The 18,602-nt window shown below is 42.8% G+C and overlaps 1 protein-coding gene across 5 annotated transcripts in view; it reads right to left on the bottom strand.

Annotated features, from left to right (window-relative positions):
• Window positions 1-18,602, bottom strand: part of fam189a1 (family with sequence similarity 189 member A1) — a 135,263-nt gene that overhangs the window by 29,936 nt on the left and 86,725 nt on the right. For 3 of the 5 annotated variants that reach the window (XM_053676571.1, XM_053676572.1, XM_017458504.3), the window contains one exon: window positions 5,805-5,915. In XM_053676571.1, the coding sequence (XP_053532546.1) occupies window positions 5,805-5,915 (111 nt within the window). Of the gene's footprint in view, window positions 1-5,804; window positions 5,916-7,233; window positions 7,459-16,139; window positions 16,276-18,602 lie in introns of those variants that run through there. The other 2 variants (XM_017458509.3, XM_053676573.1) reach the window with 2 other exon arrangements.

Genomic DNA, 18,602 nt, shown 5'->3' with positions numbered 1-18,602 from the left:
AAATAAAGCCAGTAGTGTAGCCGAATGTTTCAGTTGTACTGTTGTGTCTGAAGAACAAAGTGCCTCCGTTTGACCCAGATTATAAAAACGCAACACGTGAACCCTGCAAGCGGGGGTTAATTGAGCTGAGCAAACGACTCCATTAATACGCCTGGCAGTGCCCGAGTCTCCGAGGAGGAGACGGCGGTGAGAGGAACAGCCCGGGGAAGAGATGGAACAAAGAAGCACAACTTTTAAGAGAAAAGACGGAGACGAACGCGAAACGACAGCGACAGACTGAAGGAGAAGCTGTTTGTTTTCCTATAACATCACGTCCTCTCATACCACAGCAAGTTCCCAACGACTGCGATGTTCATTTAACAATCGTGCTTTTTTATCGATTCACGGTTACACACGTGCGTATAACGTTGTGAAACATCCACGAGACGAGTCCGTTCCTGTTCTCGCCTACGTCAGGGAAGCGCCGGGCGGTCGTCCGGTCCCGTCCTCTTACAGCCGACGAGAAAAAGGAAAGCCTTAAAGTGACAGCTTCACCTCGCACTGGAGACTCCTTCCATGAACGTGAAATAAACGTCTCCGTATAGAGACGAACACGCTCCGACGTCGGTCTTAGATCGCGTACGACTCGTCCGTGTGAACGAGCTGTCACTACGGAAACAATGACGCACTAAGAACGGGCGCGCTATCGAAAATCAACCGATCGGAATCGAGGGTTGAAAAGCGCGGCAGGGAATTTAGACGCGACGACGGGTGGGTTTTGCTTCGGGCGGTTTCGACGTATTCGTCTGTTAGCCTACGAGCACGGGAATCGGTATCGCTGTGTAGAACGGGTTCTGTAACGCCAGGCGTAATCACGCAGGTGTCCTTAGATTCATCTTCCGTTTTCGATAGCGGTGCTCGGTCAAATATATATTATTATATTTGCCCTGAACTCTGTAATTGTAGAGCAGGGAAAAAAAAAAACAAACCTGGAAAGAGGATGAAATGATAAAATAGATGGTATATTCTAGCCCGCGGACTGCCTTGTTATCATCTCATTATTATCCTGGCGCGAAACAATATACTTGTCGATAACTCCTCGAGTGTGAGACTAGGGTTTTCCAGGACAATACAATGTCAGAGAGGACGTTTCTGGAAAGGAAATACGATTACGCCGAGTTCTATTCAATAACAAAAATAATTACTGCAATTCCCTAAAGTGGAAATTAACGAATTATTCATTTCTGGTCGTCTTCATCATCAAGTCATCGACCTGCCGGATTAAAACGGGGCTAAACTCATCATCATCCAGTCATATCAACACATCATAATTTAATTTGACGTTAGCCGTGCGGCGTGCTGGCAGACTGGAGCGGGGGTTTTGTTTGGTGTGGATCCTAAAGAAACTTCCAGAAGAGCAAGACTCGTTCCACGTATAAGCAACTGTTCAACTGTCGGGGAAAGACGAGGAGGCGCAATGAAAAGCCGCTCATAATATGACACTCGAGAGTGCCGCAGGAATTAAACCTAGTACTTCCTGGTCCATCGTTCAGACCGCGTTTTTAACTCGTTGCGGACGACGGTCGTCGGCGTTGCCGACGCTTTTCAGGGGTTGTCACTAGAAGTCACCCGATGACATCGTGAACAAAGTTAAACATCCGTTGTACTGTCACGATCGTTTGCATGTAACGAGTCACATGAAGACATAATAGAGTGCTGCAGGAATGAGTAGCGGAAATGAGTTAGCATTTTCGCTAAGTCAAGGGCTTGTTTTGAATGGGTTTTTGGTTAAATGCCTGAGATATGGTCTGTGCTTAACACAAACTCAAGATATGATGTAAAATACATCGGTTACACCCCACTAGCGATTTATAAACAGACAAACAAACAACAACAACAACTTTTACGTGTCTTGTAAAAGGTCGGATGCTAACAGGCGGTTATCGGGGACATTAAACGTCCTCACGCCTAACAGGAAAACTCCCCTACTACGGCCTCGTCGTGTTTATACTCGCTTATAGTATCTTCCAATTCCGCAGCATTAGTTTAATACTCCGAATAGTATTTCAGCTGCAAACCCCACGTTTATATTTATATTTATATTTATATTTATATCAACGCACTTGTACTAATACGCTTCGTTTCTATAGTAACAGCTGACTTAAAAACCGGGACTTAAAAAAGCAGTACAAATGCTGATATTAATTAATTAATTAATGAATCAGCATTTATGGAATGAGTCTCCGGTGTCAGCGCTTTGCAACCATCAGACGTCAAGCTGTAACTTTAGTTTGTTGTTGTTGTTGTTGTTGTTGTTGTTGTTTTTCAGAGGAGTTTTACGCTTTATGGTTTCTCCGTAATTGTGCTTCCTTAATCTCAAGGGAAAGAAAGAAGGAGAAAGGAATGTCTTTTTATAACTGTGATCACATTTAAACTGACAAGAGGAACCAAACCGTTTAGTGGACGTGGACATGAAGCCCACGGATAAACCGCAGTCATATGAGGGATAAAACACTTCGGGACGTGCTTCTGTAGGCAAATCATCAACTCCAGGGCGGTAAAAGTGCCCCGATTTTCATCACGTTAGACCGCCGTTGATTATTTTCCTCTAACGGCACGTCCTCGTCTGTTTGCGATACCGCGACATACGATGCCAATTTAGACTACCTGAGCACCCTGAGATTTAACATGCAACCTGTAAACATCAGGAATGTTGTTTTTTTTTAAAAAAAGATTCAAAACGTAGTGAAAATGTCAGGATTTACGAACATATCTGGGAAACACGGCCGAGTCTAAAGCCGTAGGCGTTATTTAGTGACGTCACCGGCTGAGATCGTACTGTTAATCTAGACAGAAAATACCGAGAAAGGCTGAAATGTGAAAATGTTTCTGAGTTCATCTACATAACCGATGAGTCTGGATGCCTCGAACCTGGTCTTTTTGTTCCCGGTGAAATCCGATATTATCGCCTCCAGGCGGAATTGGAAATGCATTGGGTATGCGCTCTTTATCACCTCCGCTCCCGATCTGAAACCCGGGAGCAGCTCGAGCGTTTAATTATGTTTGTGAAAACAGACATTCGAACAAACAAAGAAAGTCGCCGCGTAATTACCGCGCGCCGCGAAACGGAGGCCGTGGGCTAATTAATTATCCGAAGACACGAGGTTCAGGGGTGCACAGGCGTGATTAGGGATTTGGAGAGGATCGTGACGTTTGAAACGGCAGGAACAAACAGCGTTTTCATCATTTTTAAAGTGGTGTCGCTGATACGATTTGCCCTTTAACTGGTGGCTCAACAGTTAATGCGCTGGGTTACTGATCGGAAGGTCGGGGGTTCGAGAGCCAGCACCGCCATGCTGCCACTGTTGAGCCCTTGATGCCACTCGTGCCACTTCACACGTCATCCGATCCATTTCTAGCTACGTGGAACGAAGTTAGTTCCTGATTTCACTTACGTCACAGCAGCGCGAGACACTTTGCTTCACTGTTACAAAGTGCTGACACTGGAGACTCCTTCCAGAAACGTTCACCAAACGTCTCCTTACAGAAAACTTCAGCAACGTCTACACGAGATCGTTATAGATACAAAGCTGTGATTTGCAGCTGCGATGCTTTTAGAGCTGCCGCTGCTGTATAGTGAATTAATCGGCACCTTCGGACCAATCAGAATCGAGAATTCAGCAGCACGGTGGTATGAAAACCTGATACTGGTCTCGACCGTACGGGTTGTATAGAAAAGCCTTGGCTGGATGTTCGTGCTGTGTCTGCAGCGACAATAATCCCTTTTAGACGTATCTATTCAGAGGACACAATGGACGGAACACAGAGTCGGTGCGCCATTCACCGGCGCCGGCCGCCAATATCCGAATGGTTCTCTCTAATCCATTGTGCTATTGTAGAGGAACGGACGGCGTTAGCGGGGCACTCCGGGTGACATTTTCACCTTCGCTAAAACATTCCACGAGGAATAATGAAATTTTAGGAAATGAGCCGTCCTCGACTGCGTTATTCATCAAGCGTAATGACGTCGGAGAGTCTCTCGCCCTTTCCGAAAGACCCTCCCGTTAAATGTCAAAACGTTTCCCGCTCAAACCTTTTCGACTCACCTTTTTCGACTCGGCATTTAGACGCGTGGAAAGTGTTCAGTTAAAGTATTAATGTTCTGGGCTGTAGTGCAGGGTAAGAATAAACACTTTAAAATGTAGTATTGATACCGTGAAACACTGCACTCTGTGTTATTCATGATGGTTGCGCCTGTTTTAATGCCTCACGTGAGAGTATTCCATGGGTTTTTCCTTCCCCCCACCCCACTAGGTTTAAATATTATAATTTAATGTGGTAGTATTATGTATACAGTGTTTTACTATTAAAAAAAAAAAGCTTCAGTTGTGCGGTCTTTGATGGTTTATCTCTGTACCAATGTTATTGTGGAGAGGTGTGAGCTGTTTGCCCAGCAGGGGGCTCACTCCCCTCTGCTTTCCCCTCCCCCTGCTCACCAGCAGCTGAACACAGTCATGATACTCTACACACAGAAACCCAACAGTGTCCTGATTCATCTTATAACAGGCTTGCTGCGATAAAATAATAACATTTGTTCATACTGATCAAAAACGTCCGATTTCTGTTCCTCCAATAAAAAATAGTGATAACGATTGCCAAATGTTAACCATAAAAAACTGTGTGATATTTTTTTTTTTCCTAAAAAAATAAATAAAACTGTTACACGAGTTAGATTATTCAATTAGTACTGGAGAGCTAGCTAACTAACTAGTTCATGTGTATTGTTATGGTACTTTTGTATAGTATCACGTAACCTAATGTAACACAATGTCACTGTAGCAGTATTTGTAGCTTCGAAGTGGGTGTTGCCTGAATTGAAAATGTATTATTATTATTATTATTATTATTATTATTATTATCATCCTTTGGGTCAAATTTGCTAGCACACTGCCACATTTTTCCATTCAGAGCAGAGATTTTCCCTTGTATTTTTCCCCTCCTGTACTTCTGTATAAAGCTGATTTGGGGGCGGAGCTACACATGAGCTTAGTTATTGATGTCAATAAATAAACTTGACCTGGTCGGACCAATCACGTTTAAAATTAGACGATGACACGACACCCGGACATTCTATCTCAAGCTATCTAGCTAGCTATCCTAGCTAATGTCGGTGATATAAAATCATTTTGACTGTTGTTCTAACATTACATTTTGAGGTTTGGCTTCTGTTATATAAATTAATAATAATAATAATAATAATAATAATAAAAGAGACTTTGAGACTAAAAACTGTGCTGAAATGTGAAAAATGCAAGCTAGTTTACTAGCTAACTTCTTAGTAGCTATTACTAGGTTATTAGTGAATTTCCAAAATGTATATAAAATGTACAGCTGATGGCATTTTTAAGGATTGAATGAATTTACCTAGAAATCATCTTTAATGAAAAAAAGTACACTTTTTTTTTTTTTTTTACAGCTTAAAATGGAAAATTCTGAGTTGAGCAGAGATTTGTAGGTTAAAGCTCTAAACTCTGGAGTTCATATTGCTGTATTTTATCCTGAGTCATACGTGCTGAATGAAAGTCTATATTCTTAAAAATACTGATAGAAAGAAATGGATTAGCCAATTACTGTGATGGCAGGTTAAAAGGGAAATCTGTTGAAAGAAATCAATAGATGAAATAAAATGATAGAAGAATACTGAAAGAATCCCGGGACCATCATGAGCGGAGTGAAGGTCCAGGCACTGAATTGAGCTGTGAGGACAAGGCGAGGCGAGATCCTTAGTCTTCCTGGTGGGTTTGTCGTATGTTAGTGTCCCTCACCAGTTGGCAATCCTCCAGAGAGTTGACCAGCTGAGCGTTCTGACAGGACAAGATGGCGCCCGCCAGGTTCAACATCACGCAGACTGCAGACAGCAACATGAAGAAGGTGATCTGTGATGAGACAGAAAGAGAAAAAGAAAGGACAGACTACAGTCAGTTACACAACCTATAGTATGTATGTATATATATATATATGTTCAAATTGTGCAATGTGGTTTGCTTTCATTCGATTTCAAACTAATGTAGTCGCACGGAACGGTGCGAACACTTAAGTTTGAATCGTGCGGATTGTAACAAATTAACGAATTTATAAGGTTCATTTACTTTTCGATTTGAAATACTTGCATGCATTTAAGTGAGGATCATTTTTAACTTCCACTGAAGCTCAATTTTTTCTTTTTTTTTTCTTTTACCATACACAAAACAGTCCACGAATCGGATTTGATTTCCGTCCATATTTCATCGCGGTCCATGTGATTCACTCGATGAAATATTCTACGACAGCGGCTGTGACAGTAGTTCCAGCTGTAAGAAAAATCACCGGGTTCTCTTAACGCGCTGGTTCTAGTACGTTATTGTTTCTATAGCAACGGCTCTTCCGCAAGGACTCGCACGCCGGACGATTCACGAAACGTACTTACCGTACGTATGGGAGGAGTCTCGGAAATGTGTCGTTTACACATTGTGATTCCTCAGTAGCATGACAAACTGCACTTTTTTTCTCTCTTCGAGAGAGAGAAAGAAAGAGAGGCTGATGAGGGAACTGTTTATAACTATATATTTAACTGTTTACGGCTGCTATGGCATAAGTGAGAACGGGAACTTGTTTCGCGGACGTTCCACAACATTAGGTGTAACTATAAACGGATAAAAGCTATGACGTTCTAGCGTTTAATTCAGACAAAAAAATAAAATGTACTCGTTTTCAAATGGCTCTTGTACAAGAGAAATAAAATATTATTCCCCACGGACGTGACCTAAGGAAGAGAAAAGACATTGCGGATAGATCTAAAAGTCAAAGGGGCACGTGTATCCGATCATCAAGTACGCAGTAATGAATAAAGTAGCCCAGTTCAGTTGAGTTTCATCACACAGTCTGAGACTTCGCTCCCATTACAGAAAGCAAACGAACAGGAAAATAGAGTAGAGGTTCGCCTTCTGGGCTTTTTCATCTCGCTGCTCTTGACAAGCTTCTCCTCTTACAAGTAGACCCGAGTCGAAAAATGAACCCGGTGACTTATGTCCGGATCGAGAAACCAATCTCTCCCTAATTCCCTTTCCCACGCCCGATCCATGAATCCAGGTGATATATTTCTCCGGCGGAGAAGTCGCAACGTTCTAGTTCCTCGTCTCGCTCTGGCCGTTAAAAACAATTCTCTTTATTTCGCGGCTGACAGTCCGAGGATATGATTTGTGCGGGGAGAAATACCGAGACCGGTGCAGCTTCTTTAAATCACACTTCTGTGGGTGAGATAGAAATGGGCTGTCGTCGTGCAGCCTCGGGGAGATCACTCGGCTGTAGATCAGCGCTGGTCTTCGGGAACGGCGGCGGAATTTACTACTGCGGGCCTTCACCTGATGAGACATTAACCCTGCGGCACGAGGGACGAGAGAGAGAGGCCGGGCGAGGGAGAGAAAGGTGTGGAAAACATGTAAGATAATCGTTCAGACTGGAGCAAATTGGAAGATAGAGTGAGGCTGATCTGAGGAGCCTCTAGAGGCTGAGCGAATCACCGCACAAGCAGCCAAGCACTGTACAGCACGGTGTCCACAGCGCCAGGCTACACACACACACACACACACACACACACACGGAGCCACGATTTCAAAGCAACACAGCGAGATGTAAGCTGAGATCTTCTCGACTTTATGCAAATCAGGCATGACACTGTAAAATGACAAATCACAACCCTGTCACAGCTTCACATTTTCTCCAGTCATATCCAACCTCTTATTAAACGTGTATAGAGACCTCGTGGAGAAAAATAAGGCTTGAACGGAAGTACCGGAGACGTGTCGGTGTCTCTGGTGCATATTTCGAGCTAGTACAGTTAGCTACCGCTTCTAATATGCTAAGCGCTAATACGAAGCCTGGCTCGTAATACGTAATTCAAACTTAAAACGTAAACGGTCCACTTAAAGCAATAGGATTCGTTTTAAATACATTTTGCGAATAAATCACGTAATGCGGGAAAATATGAGCTGTGCGTGGTTCATCTGAAAAGAAAACCGACTGCAAAATCTGTCGATTTCCGTCGTAAGTAGGCTGCCGGAACCGCAGGCAGATGGCCGTTTTTCTCTTCTTATGGCAGAGAAAAAGTGAAAACAACTGAAAAAGCATCTCTGGGGGAATCTTTAACAGAACCTCAACCTCAATAGAACCTTTATATGGAAGCTCAAAACGGTAGGACTGTCCCAGAGGAACCCCCGGAGAACGCGTTTGCATGAGTGCAGAGACTTCATTGAATACGCATGATGCTTCTATAAAATGAAAATGAAGTCAAATTACAGACTCGGTTTCGGTTCGGCCTAAAGCTGCTTTCACACTCCATTTTCCGGGCCATTTTTTTTTTCTCTTCTCCTCTAAAAACTTGTTAAAAAATGAACTGAAAAAGCATCGTCGGAGGAGCATCTTAAGCGTAACTGATTATTGTGACAGATATGCCGATATTAAATGACAAGTTCTCACTGGGCCAGTTGACTTAATCCTGATTCAACAGCAACAGCAACTATTATTATTATTATTATTATTATTATTATTATTATTATTATGTTGGCATCATTTATATATTTAAAATGCAGCTCTAGACGCAACCCGGCCTGATTACTGCAAACCCTGTTCAATCAAATCAACACTTAAATAAAACTTTTTCAACAGCAGGAAGTTGGTTAAAAGATCTTACCCAGTAACACACTAGACCAAAGTTGAAAGAAATTCCAGAAATGATAAGGAAGAAGGTGAGTGAAGTACATCAGTCTGGGAAGGGTTACAAACCTATTTCAAAGGCTCTGGGACTCCAAAGAACCACAGCGAGAGCCGTAATCTCCGAATGGAAAAACTCGGCACAGTAGTGAACCTTCCCAGAAGTGGCCGACCTTCCAAAATCCCTCCAGGAGCACAGCGGCGACTCATCCAGGAAGTCACAAAAAAGCCATGTACAACATCAAAGGACCTACAGGCCTCTCTTGCTTCAATAAAGGTCACCGTTCATGACTCCACTATCAGAAAGACACTGGGGGAAAATGTCCTCCATGGAAGAGTGATGAGGTGAAAACCACTGCAAACCCAGAAGAACATTAAGACTCGTCTGAATTTTGCCAAATGATGATCCTCAAACCTTTTGGGAGAATGTTCTGTGGACTGACGAGTCGAAAGTGGAACTGTTTGGAAGACAGCGGTCCCGTTACGTCTGGCGTAAACCAAACACAGAGCTCCACAAAAAGAACATCGTACCTACGGTCAAGCATGGTGGTGGTAGTGTGATGGTGTGGGGATGCTTTACAGCTTCATGTCCTGGGCAACTTGCAAAAACTGAGAGAAACATGAATTCCGTTCTCTACCAGAAAATCCTAAAGGAGAATGTCCGGTCTTCAGTCCGTAAGCTGAAACTCGAGCGCAACTGGACTATACAGCAAGACAACGATCCAAAGCAGAGGGTTAAATCCACCTTGGAATGGCCCAAATAAAAAAAAGCTAAATTAAAGTTTTGGAGTGGCCTAGTCAAAGGCCTGACTTGAACCCAATTGAAATGCTGTGGCAGAACATAAAACAGGCAGTTCATGCTTGAAAACCCCCCATTTTGGCTGAACTAAAGCAGTTCTGCAAAGAAGCGCGGGCCAAAATACCACCACAGCGCCGTGAAAGACTGATCTCCAGTTATCGGAAGCATCTGATTGCAGTCATTGCTACTAAAGTTGGCGCAACCAGATTTTTAGGTTCAATGAGTTTTTCACATGGGTGACAGGTATCGGATAACAGGTTTTTGCTTCAATACAATAAATAAATAAATAAATACATACATACATAAAAAACTGTATTGTGTGTTTACTCGGGTTGCCTTTGTTTTATGTTGTATTTTGTTTGAAGATCTAAAACTACAGTATTTAGTATGAGATATACACAAAAAAACAGAAGAAATCAGGATGGGGGCAAATACCTTTTCACAGCATTGTATACATAATCAGTTGTTTTTTTTTTCCTTTCTGTACAAAAGTGAGATTTTGTCCTGAGAAAGCAGCTCAAGCTGTTATGGAATAATAACTTATAAAAGTGTAATGGCATCATTATGAGATTATGAAACTGTAACCGAAGCCCAGATGATGCCTAATTGTGTAATTGGACATAACTCAGAATGATGGATAGGTTTCCTCTCCGCATTAGCCACACTGCCTGGGTTAAATGTCGTTTCAGAGCCCGAGCCCCGGCACACTAATTACCCGGTCTGTCTCCATGCTGCTGCTTCCTAATTACCATGTGGGATTCCATATCACTGTTTAACAGCGTCTCATTAATTACTGTCCCGGTGCCGCCGGCGTTCCAAGCACAGAGAGACGGAGGCTTGGCGCTCATGGCTCGCGGGCGTGGGCATGCGAGGGGCTCGAGCGCCAGCCATAACCGCTTTGTGTGTTTCTGTTTGGCGGGAATCTGGCTTTAGGTCTTGGCCTTGTACTGTTGAGGTTGATCGGTGCTACATTTCACGTGAATTGTGACTGAGATTAGATTAGAATTGATCAGACTCGCTTGGCTCCAGAGACATCCATCTGTTTGTTTGGGTTTTTTTTCCATGTACAGGAGAAGTGGTAGGAGAATACCCAGGTACACTGACGTCTAATCTATTACGGTTTTGTCGAATAGGGAGTTGTCTCTAACCTACTTTTAGCATAACCTTATTTCTAGTAGATCCTTAAACCAGCAGCTCTGACAGTAGCTCCTGCTGTTACAAAAATCTTATGTTTGTAAATGAATGCACTCGTTCTCATAGGTTATCGTTGCCATAGTAACACCTCATTCACAGGGACGTTGTACATAATCCATCCATCCATCCATCTTCTATACCGCTTATCCTTCTTCAGGGTCACGGGGAACCTGGAGCCTATCCCAGGGAGCATCGGGCACGAGGCGGGGTACACCCTGGACAGGGTGCCAATCCATCGCAGGGCACACAATCACATACACACTAACACACCCATTCATACACTACGGACACTTAAACACGCCAATCAGCCTACCGTGCATGTTTTTGGACTGGGGGAGGAAACCGGAGTACCCGGAGGAAACCCCCGCAGCACGGGGAGAACATGCAAACTCCGCACACACAGGGCCACGGTGGGAATCGAACCCTCGACCCTGGAGGTGTGAGGCGAACGTACTAACGTACTAAATTTAACATTTACGGAAGGAGTCTCCAGTGTCAGCGCGTTGGGCAGTAAGGTCCAACGAGAGACTGTGGAGGGAACGATCGTTCGCGTCTGCTTTACGGTTTTTATAGTTAAGGCTGTGTTAAGGTTACTGATCGGAAGGGCGGGGGTTCGAGCCCCAGCACTGCCAAGCTGCCACTGTTGGACCCTTGAGCTCAACCTTTAACCCTCTCTGCTCCAGGGGTGCTGACCCTGCGCTCTGACCCCAACTTCCTGGGGTGTGTGAAGAAAAGAATTTCAGTGCGCATATGTGTATGTGCTCAATAAAGACTCGTTATCGTTTAACGTAAGTGAGAAGAGGAACTAGCTTGTTTCGCAGACTATCCATACCATCAAGTATAACTATAAATGGTTAAAATCCTGATGGGTTAATAGTCAGGTAATCTATATAATCCACTTCAGCGTGTTAATACTGACTCCATTTCATCACACCATGCCAGCATGGATTATTTCCTATAACAGCAAGGCCTACAGCTATACGCGACCTTATCTAAAGTCAGTTTTTCTTCAGAGCCTATACATCCTGCTATCAGACCATCCTCCTGATGTCCAAACCAATATATAACCAACCGCTCACTTGGCTGGATCTAACCCAGACCCTTACCACCGTGGGCGGAAATCCTGACTGGATCGTTTTGGATAAGCAAAACGTTAACGATGGAATTCGACTCTCGCCGTCATACACGAGAGTTCTTCTCTTCAACCGAGAAACCTACGACAGAGCCGAACGCTCTCAGGACGTCGAGAACCCTGTCTTGATTTTCTTCCTCCAAAGCTACAGCGAAAACAAACAAAACTCCTCATTATCGTTATTACCGATCCTGATAAATCGAATCTAGACAGCACACTTGGCTAGTTAGTTAGCTGTTCCTAGCTAGGACTGGTAAGATTACACTGTGTACGCTGCGTGAGCCTTTTTTCCACAAAAAGACCTCCAGCTAGCGATATTTCTGTGAACGAATGAAGTGTGAAAGCGGCCTCTCTGCACGTCCTGGAAGCACCGAGGCACTTGCTGGATATTTTATTGAAACGCACACTTCGGTGTGTTTGTAGTGGTGTAACCGGCCTGCTGTGGCCGCTGCGTGTCTGCAAAGTGTCACTGATCTGCTGCATTATTAACGAGTATCCAGTAGCACGAAACAGACCGGCGTGTGGCGTCTCTCCTCCGTCCTACATCTGAAACGCTGACCTTCTGATTTAATCTCGCTGCGCTGCTCTGTCCACGTCAATTCTGTCCGTTATAATCGGCTAATTGCTAGCAAAAGGAGGTAATTGGTGTTTATCTTATGCAGGAGCTCCTCGTGTCTGCTCCGTCCCTTTTTTCAGAACTCTGCAGAGTCTCATTTCTGCTCTTCGGCAGTCCGCTCTAGGTTATAGTTCCCGATGTCATGTCTGATGTAGCATCTAATATAATATCTGACACGCTGCACCTAAAGACATCTCTGCATCAACCTCTCCTTCGAAGAGGCCATGAACGATCAGGGATCTTGACAATGCATCGAGTGTGATTCAGCGGAACGAAATAGATCGCATGCTGTTATAGACAAATAATCCGTCACCACCCTGAAGTTGATTATATTCCTATGGTAGGACGTCGTAAAGCGTTTTATTCCTCTTACACTACAGCGATTTACTAACGATTACAATTAAAGAACACTGCGAGGGTTTTTTTTAACCTTTCCTGTTGACGTTTAGTGTCGTGGAACGTCTGAGAAACAAGCTCAGCGGCGTCTCTCGAAAGCCGGGTACGAATCTCCGACACTGGAGACTCCTTCCATAAACGTTCGATAGAGGTCTCCCGCTCACGTGCGCCAAAATATCACCGGTATATCTTAGGACGAAGATTTGCGATAGTAAGTTTAATTTCGGCCGATGTCTGTATGTTTCACAGAGATCCTTATCCAGCTCCTAACCTTCAGGACTCGATCCATCAATGTCAGGGGCATAAACATGAGTAATTAGATGCAGAAATTGCACACACACACACATATGAGAGAGAGAGAGAGAGAGAGAGAGAGAGAGAGAGAGAGAGTTCAGATGCAATTTAACATAGGCCGCTAATGACAGCCCTGACAGATCATCACTAATGGTGTCACGATACGTGCCGGTTTATTTTCACTATAATTCTTCATTCCGAGGATGTGATGTCCGGGCGTGTTGAAAGAGTTGTGTATTACACAGTCTGCTTGGCGCGCAAATATTTCGTTAAACGGATATTTCAATCGATTTTTCTTCTTTCTGGTATTTTAGCGAGTGTCTCCTGCTACCCGATCCGTCTGGAGAGTCGGATCCTCCGTAACTCGACACGCTCTAGTTTGTTTTGTTTTGTTTTTTTTTTTAACTTAAAGAGAGTACATGACATAACCTTTTTTTGAATCGCAGAATAAAGTGAAAAAAAATGAACCGATCCGTCTCGTGGATGTTCCGCGACAGTAAATGTAACTATAAATGGATAAAAAAAACGTACGGTGTGGTGAAAAGTGTTAACAAACTGTCGTAAAATCCACCGTCAAGCTGCTCGGGATAAAGTGTTTACTGAGGGATCTGGTGTCGAAGCTGATGATTCTCCCATGCAGAAAAAAATAAAACGTGCACATGATAACTGTTCGACGATCACACATTTAATCTGTTTAGCATATAACGTAATTGTGAGAAGTTTCTTCCCAGGCTAGTCGGATAATGCTAACGTGTGTGCGTGTGTGTGTGTGTGTGTAAGGGGCTGTCTAAACTTACTGACCCCTTATGAACGGATGCTCTCCCCCTGACCTTTGCCTATTACGTGAAACGTAGTGAAAGAAAAGATAAATAAACGATAGTTAGCGCAAGTCGTGAAAATAAACATGGACTAATAACGGCCGGGCCGTGAAACGATGATGAATCCCGGTCGCACTCGGTCGAGCTTGTGATGTAATTTGACCTGAAATAAACTCGACAGCGCAATTAATTAAAGAGTAAAGGAGTCAGTGTCCCGGTGCTTTTTACACGCCTTCAGATAGTCGTGATGGATGTTCCCCAGAAAAGCAAATTAAAAATGATATTCAGTAATAACATCATTTATTTCACAATTATTTCAATCAAGAGAATGCGAGGCCCGTGTGTGTCGTTTTTCATCGCTCTGTTTTTATTTTGTTTCCCGGTAGTCAAGCTGTTCTTTCCTCAAGGCTATTAAGCAAAAGGAGGAAGAGAAAAAAAACAAAAAAACAAAAAAAAGAAAAAAAAAAAAAAAAAAAAAAAAAAGGACATTTTTCTAAAATATTTTTGTACTCTATATAAAGTGTTGAAATATTTGATTTTATTTTAAATATAAAGATTAAACTTTTTTTTTAGTTTTGAATATTTAAATACATTGGACTTTACCATTGAAAAAGGTTTATTAATGAATGTTTTTGATAATATTTTAAAGCGAGATGATGTCATCATCTATGGGGCTTTTTAAAAAAAATCATAGCGCGATTAAAGAGTGATGCAGGCAGACCAAGCATTTAAAAAATGTGTCTTCCTTAATATTTTACTATTTCATTTTCTTTTAATTTGATCATTTTGTCACTTTTATATTGAATTAAATACATATTAAATATTACTTATTTAACATCTTGCATATCTTGTGTAATATCTTATTTAAACCCCCCCCCATATTTTACTTTTTATATAATTATTTTCTCCAAACTGAAACTGACACACACACACACACACACACACACACACACACACACACACAACTTCTGAGACTCGTTGAGCAGACCTCTTCCACCTAATCTCTCCGGCTTAACCCGTGAGATGTGCGCGGTCGCACTTCAGCCCTTCTCTGCATATTAACGCCGTCACGCCGAGGTAAAACGTTGACCCGAACTCTGACGCCTGTCCAAACAAACCCATTAAATGTTATTGTTAATACTCTTAGGGGTGAAAAAATAAAAAAAATAAAAAACTCAACCTCCAGCCCCGGAGGGTTTCGCAGGCGATGGATTCATTAAGGCTAAAATCTCTCAGTTCTGTATCGCTTACACATCTATTTATTAGCTGTTAACTCCGGAGAGAGCTTCTATAAACACGCCGATATGACGGAGTGCAGCAGCTGCTTTTAATCAGGAAAGGGCAGAAGGAAACTTCGGGGTGAAACTCTAAGTTTAAGAGCCAAAAATTCTGCAACGCATACAACAGAAAACTCAGAGGACAGCTGACCGGGACGTGAATGAAGTTCCTCTGTGAAACCTTTTGCAGCTGCACTACTGTCAGAGCTGCTGTTACAGAAAAGAAATCAACACCTACTGACCAATCAGAATAGAGAATTCAACACAGATGTGTAATAATGCCATAACAGCCATAATGAGCTAAAACAATCTAAGCTGAGCAGGCAGAGTCTGGAGACAAACGTTCCTAGGTTCCTGCCATCCTCGAATCTTAGACGTGATTGTACTGACATTCAGGTAGCCTTTTCAAAAACAGGCTCTGGAGTTCAGCTGTACTTTAAGGATAGAATCACGACAAGGAAACGTTAAAAAAAAAAGTGAGTAGAGGAAGCAAGGCAGAAAGGTAATTCGGCAGGTCCAGATAATTAGACCATAATTAGAGACTGATGGTATAGAAAGGCCAAAACAGCCCAGTGATTAAAACAGATCGAGGAGCACTAAAGCACAGCAGGGTCAGTAAGTGATTAACCTTCACTATTATAACTGTGAATCTGTTCCTGACCTCCTTCACCTGAAACAGGACCTCCAGCCTGACAGGCTGTAATAAGATTGGGGGAGAAAACAGGCAGATAGACCTAGAAAAAGTGAGTAAAGGTCTGCGATAAAGGTGAGACGCGTCAATCGTGATAATAGCCGCGTTTACATGGACAACGATAATCCACTCTTAATCCGATTAAGACCGTACTCTAATTAAGAAACTAGCATGTAAACAGCAATTTTTACTTACCTTAATCTAATTAAGGTCATAATCGGAGTAAGCGATAATCGAATTAAGACAGGTGGAGTACTCCTGTTTTTGTCGCATTATGGACGTGTAGTAGTGACATGTAAACAACTTAATCACGTTATGAACGCCGGGTGGGAGTTTTCACCGCATTTTGCGACAGGACGCGATCACACACGGCAGTTTTACGGCAAAGAAGAGAGTTCGGTCGCGTCCCAAATCGCATACTTTCCTACTATAAGCCTGTAGTGGAGAAAAATACATGTATCTCGGCTACTATATAGACGGTAACTACGCGATTTGGGACACACCCACCGCTTCAAGCAGTCGTCTATTAGCACGTATAGCATGACAAATAATTAACCGCACTTAAAGCGTTCGTAAAAAAAATAAAAAAAATAAAAATAAAAACACCCAAAACTGTATACGGTACCATAACGAAGACGAACTGTATGTTGATACGTGAAATTCTGGAGGGACGTCGGACGGCGTTGCGCGGTGACGTAATGACGCGGGCGGTTAATCTAATCATGTTCTAAAACATGTAAAACGCGTACATGACAGGAGTATTCTAAAAGCCACTCATGTAAACACCTTAATCACATTATTATCTTACTCAGAGTAAGGTCAATAATTAGATTACCGCCGTCCGTGTAAACGGAGTCCTTGATAGCGGACAAAGATGCAACATACAGCGGTGGAAATAAGTATTGAACCTTTTTTTTTTTTTTTCCAGTAAATATATTTCCAATAAGGCTACTCGCGTGACATTTTCACTAGACTTTTGTTTTACCTCAAGAAATCCACACATTAAAAGTCTACAAATGAAGCTGTGTGTAATGAAGCGGAAGGACACGGGAAAAAAGTGTTGAACACGCTAAGGAAAAGCAGTTCTCCAAGGCAAGGTACGGCAAGGAACCTGCTGAAATCTGTAAGTAAGTACACCCCCTATCTGTGCAAATTACTATCGGCTGGGTTAGTAAATCGACGGTCTATGAGAAGGCTTTTCGTTACCAAGGTGTCACACAAGAAACATCGATGATGGATAAAACCATCTTTTTTGATGAGTTTCTTGGAATACTTCTGGTATACGCTTTGGGTATTGTAGTGTTTCCGTTCCTTGAGGATGATCTGATGAGCTGACTAATACTTGTTTCTGAGTGAGTGCGAATGTAAACCCAGCTCATGGTATAAAGCAGGCCTACTCGGCTTGTATTATGTGGCACACTTTGGGTCCAATTCAATTCGTTTTATTCGGTTATTTCCCTTCCGATTATCCTTGTGGGATTCACAGCTGCAGCAGACTGAAAAGGTCAGCCCAGCTTTCTGAAAAGATCCCCAGACATTCCCAAACCAAGTGGGAGATAGAATCTCTCCAGCTGGTCCTGGTTCTTCTCCGAGATCTATATCCGGTGTGACGTCTAGCGGGGAAGCCGATCAGCGGGTGTCCTCGTAGGTGCCCGGAAACCACATCGACTGGTTCCACTGGATTTGCAGGAGCATCGGCTCTACTCCAAGGCTCTCCTGGATTGTCGGGATACATGTGAACCTTATTCTTTGGTTCACTACAAACAGCTTGTGAGCCTACGTGAGGATAGGGATGTAGATCCACCACTAAACAGAAAGTACATATGCAAATATAGATCACACTCCATGTTCCATGTTATTCACTACTACAATACGTACCACCTTAAACCCACGTTGTCAGAAAACGTCTAAGTTCTCACTCGCTCAATTTCCCCATCACTACGGTGTACTATCTGTCGGTCTTTAGCATGAACTTAAGCAAACGTCTCCACTTTTTTTTTCCACCTCGACGTCACGACGCAACTGCAATTTCAGTTTTCAGCATTTACTTTAGCAGCCAGGAGTGTTAAAGCCGTTTTTTTTTTTTGTTTTTTTTTACTGTACAGCGTGAGCGTGAGTGTGAAGACTCTCAGAAAGTCACAACATAGCACATTCTCTGTCACTTTTCAGAGGAACCGCAGAAATGTAGCACGAAGGTACGGCTACTCGTTGAAGCGTGGTCAAAAAGCGCTTTCTTATGCCGTATTACACGAAAAATAATGATATGTAGGAACATTTCATTGGCAAAGTGATCTCTAACTCGGATTTTCTGACCAAGTAAACCTGGTATACCGTTTCCTAGCCGGTATAAAATGCATAAAATTCGTTTCCCAAACAAACATCTGTTAAATAATCCAGATGATGTCTTAACAGTAATTCTTTTTTTCTAATTCTTGTGCATAAATCACTGACACCTGGTGCGTTTTAATGATATATGCATGGTCATCACACCAAAAATCCAATGCCTACCATGTACACCTCATATTTTTTTTTTATACGATCTTTATTAAAGCTGTTTTGTTGCAGGGGGCGTGGCTGTGAGCTCATCACTAGGTCACATGACCACAACATGTATGAAGACGACACCGGATCTGCGCTTAGTGACTTAACTCGGACTTC

Source organism: Ictalurus punctatus, chromosome 27 (assembly GCF_001660625.3).
Source record: "Ictalurus punctatus breed USDA103 chromosome 27, Coco_2.0, whole genome shotgun sequence".
Classification (NCBI taxonomy): Eukaryota; Metazoa; Chordata; class Actinopteri; order Siluriformes; family Ictaluridae; genus Ictalurus; species Ictalurus punctatus.
The sequence above is the reverse complement of the archived record's forward strand: the minus strand, read 5'-3'. Positions and strand labels throughout refer to the sequence as shown.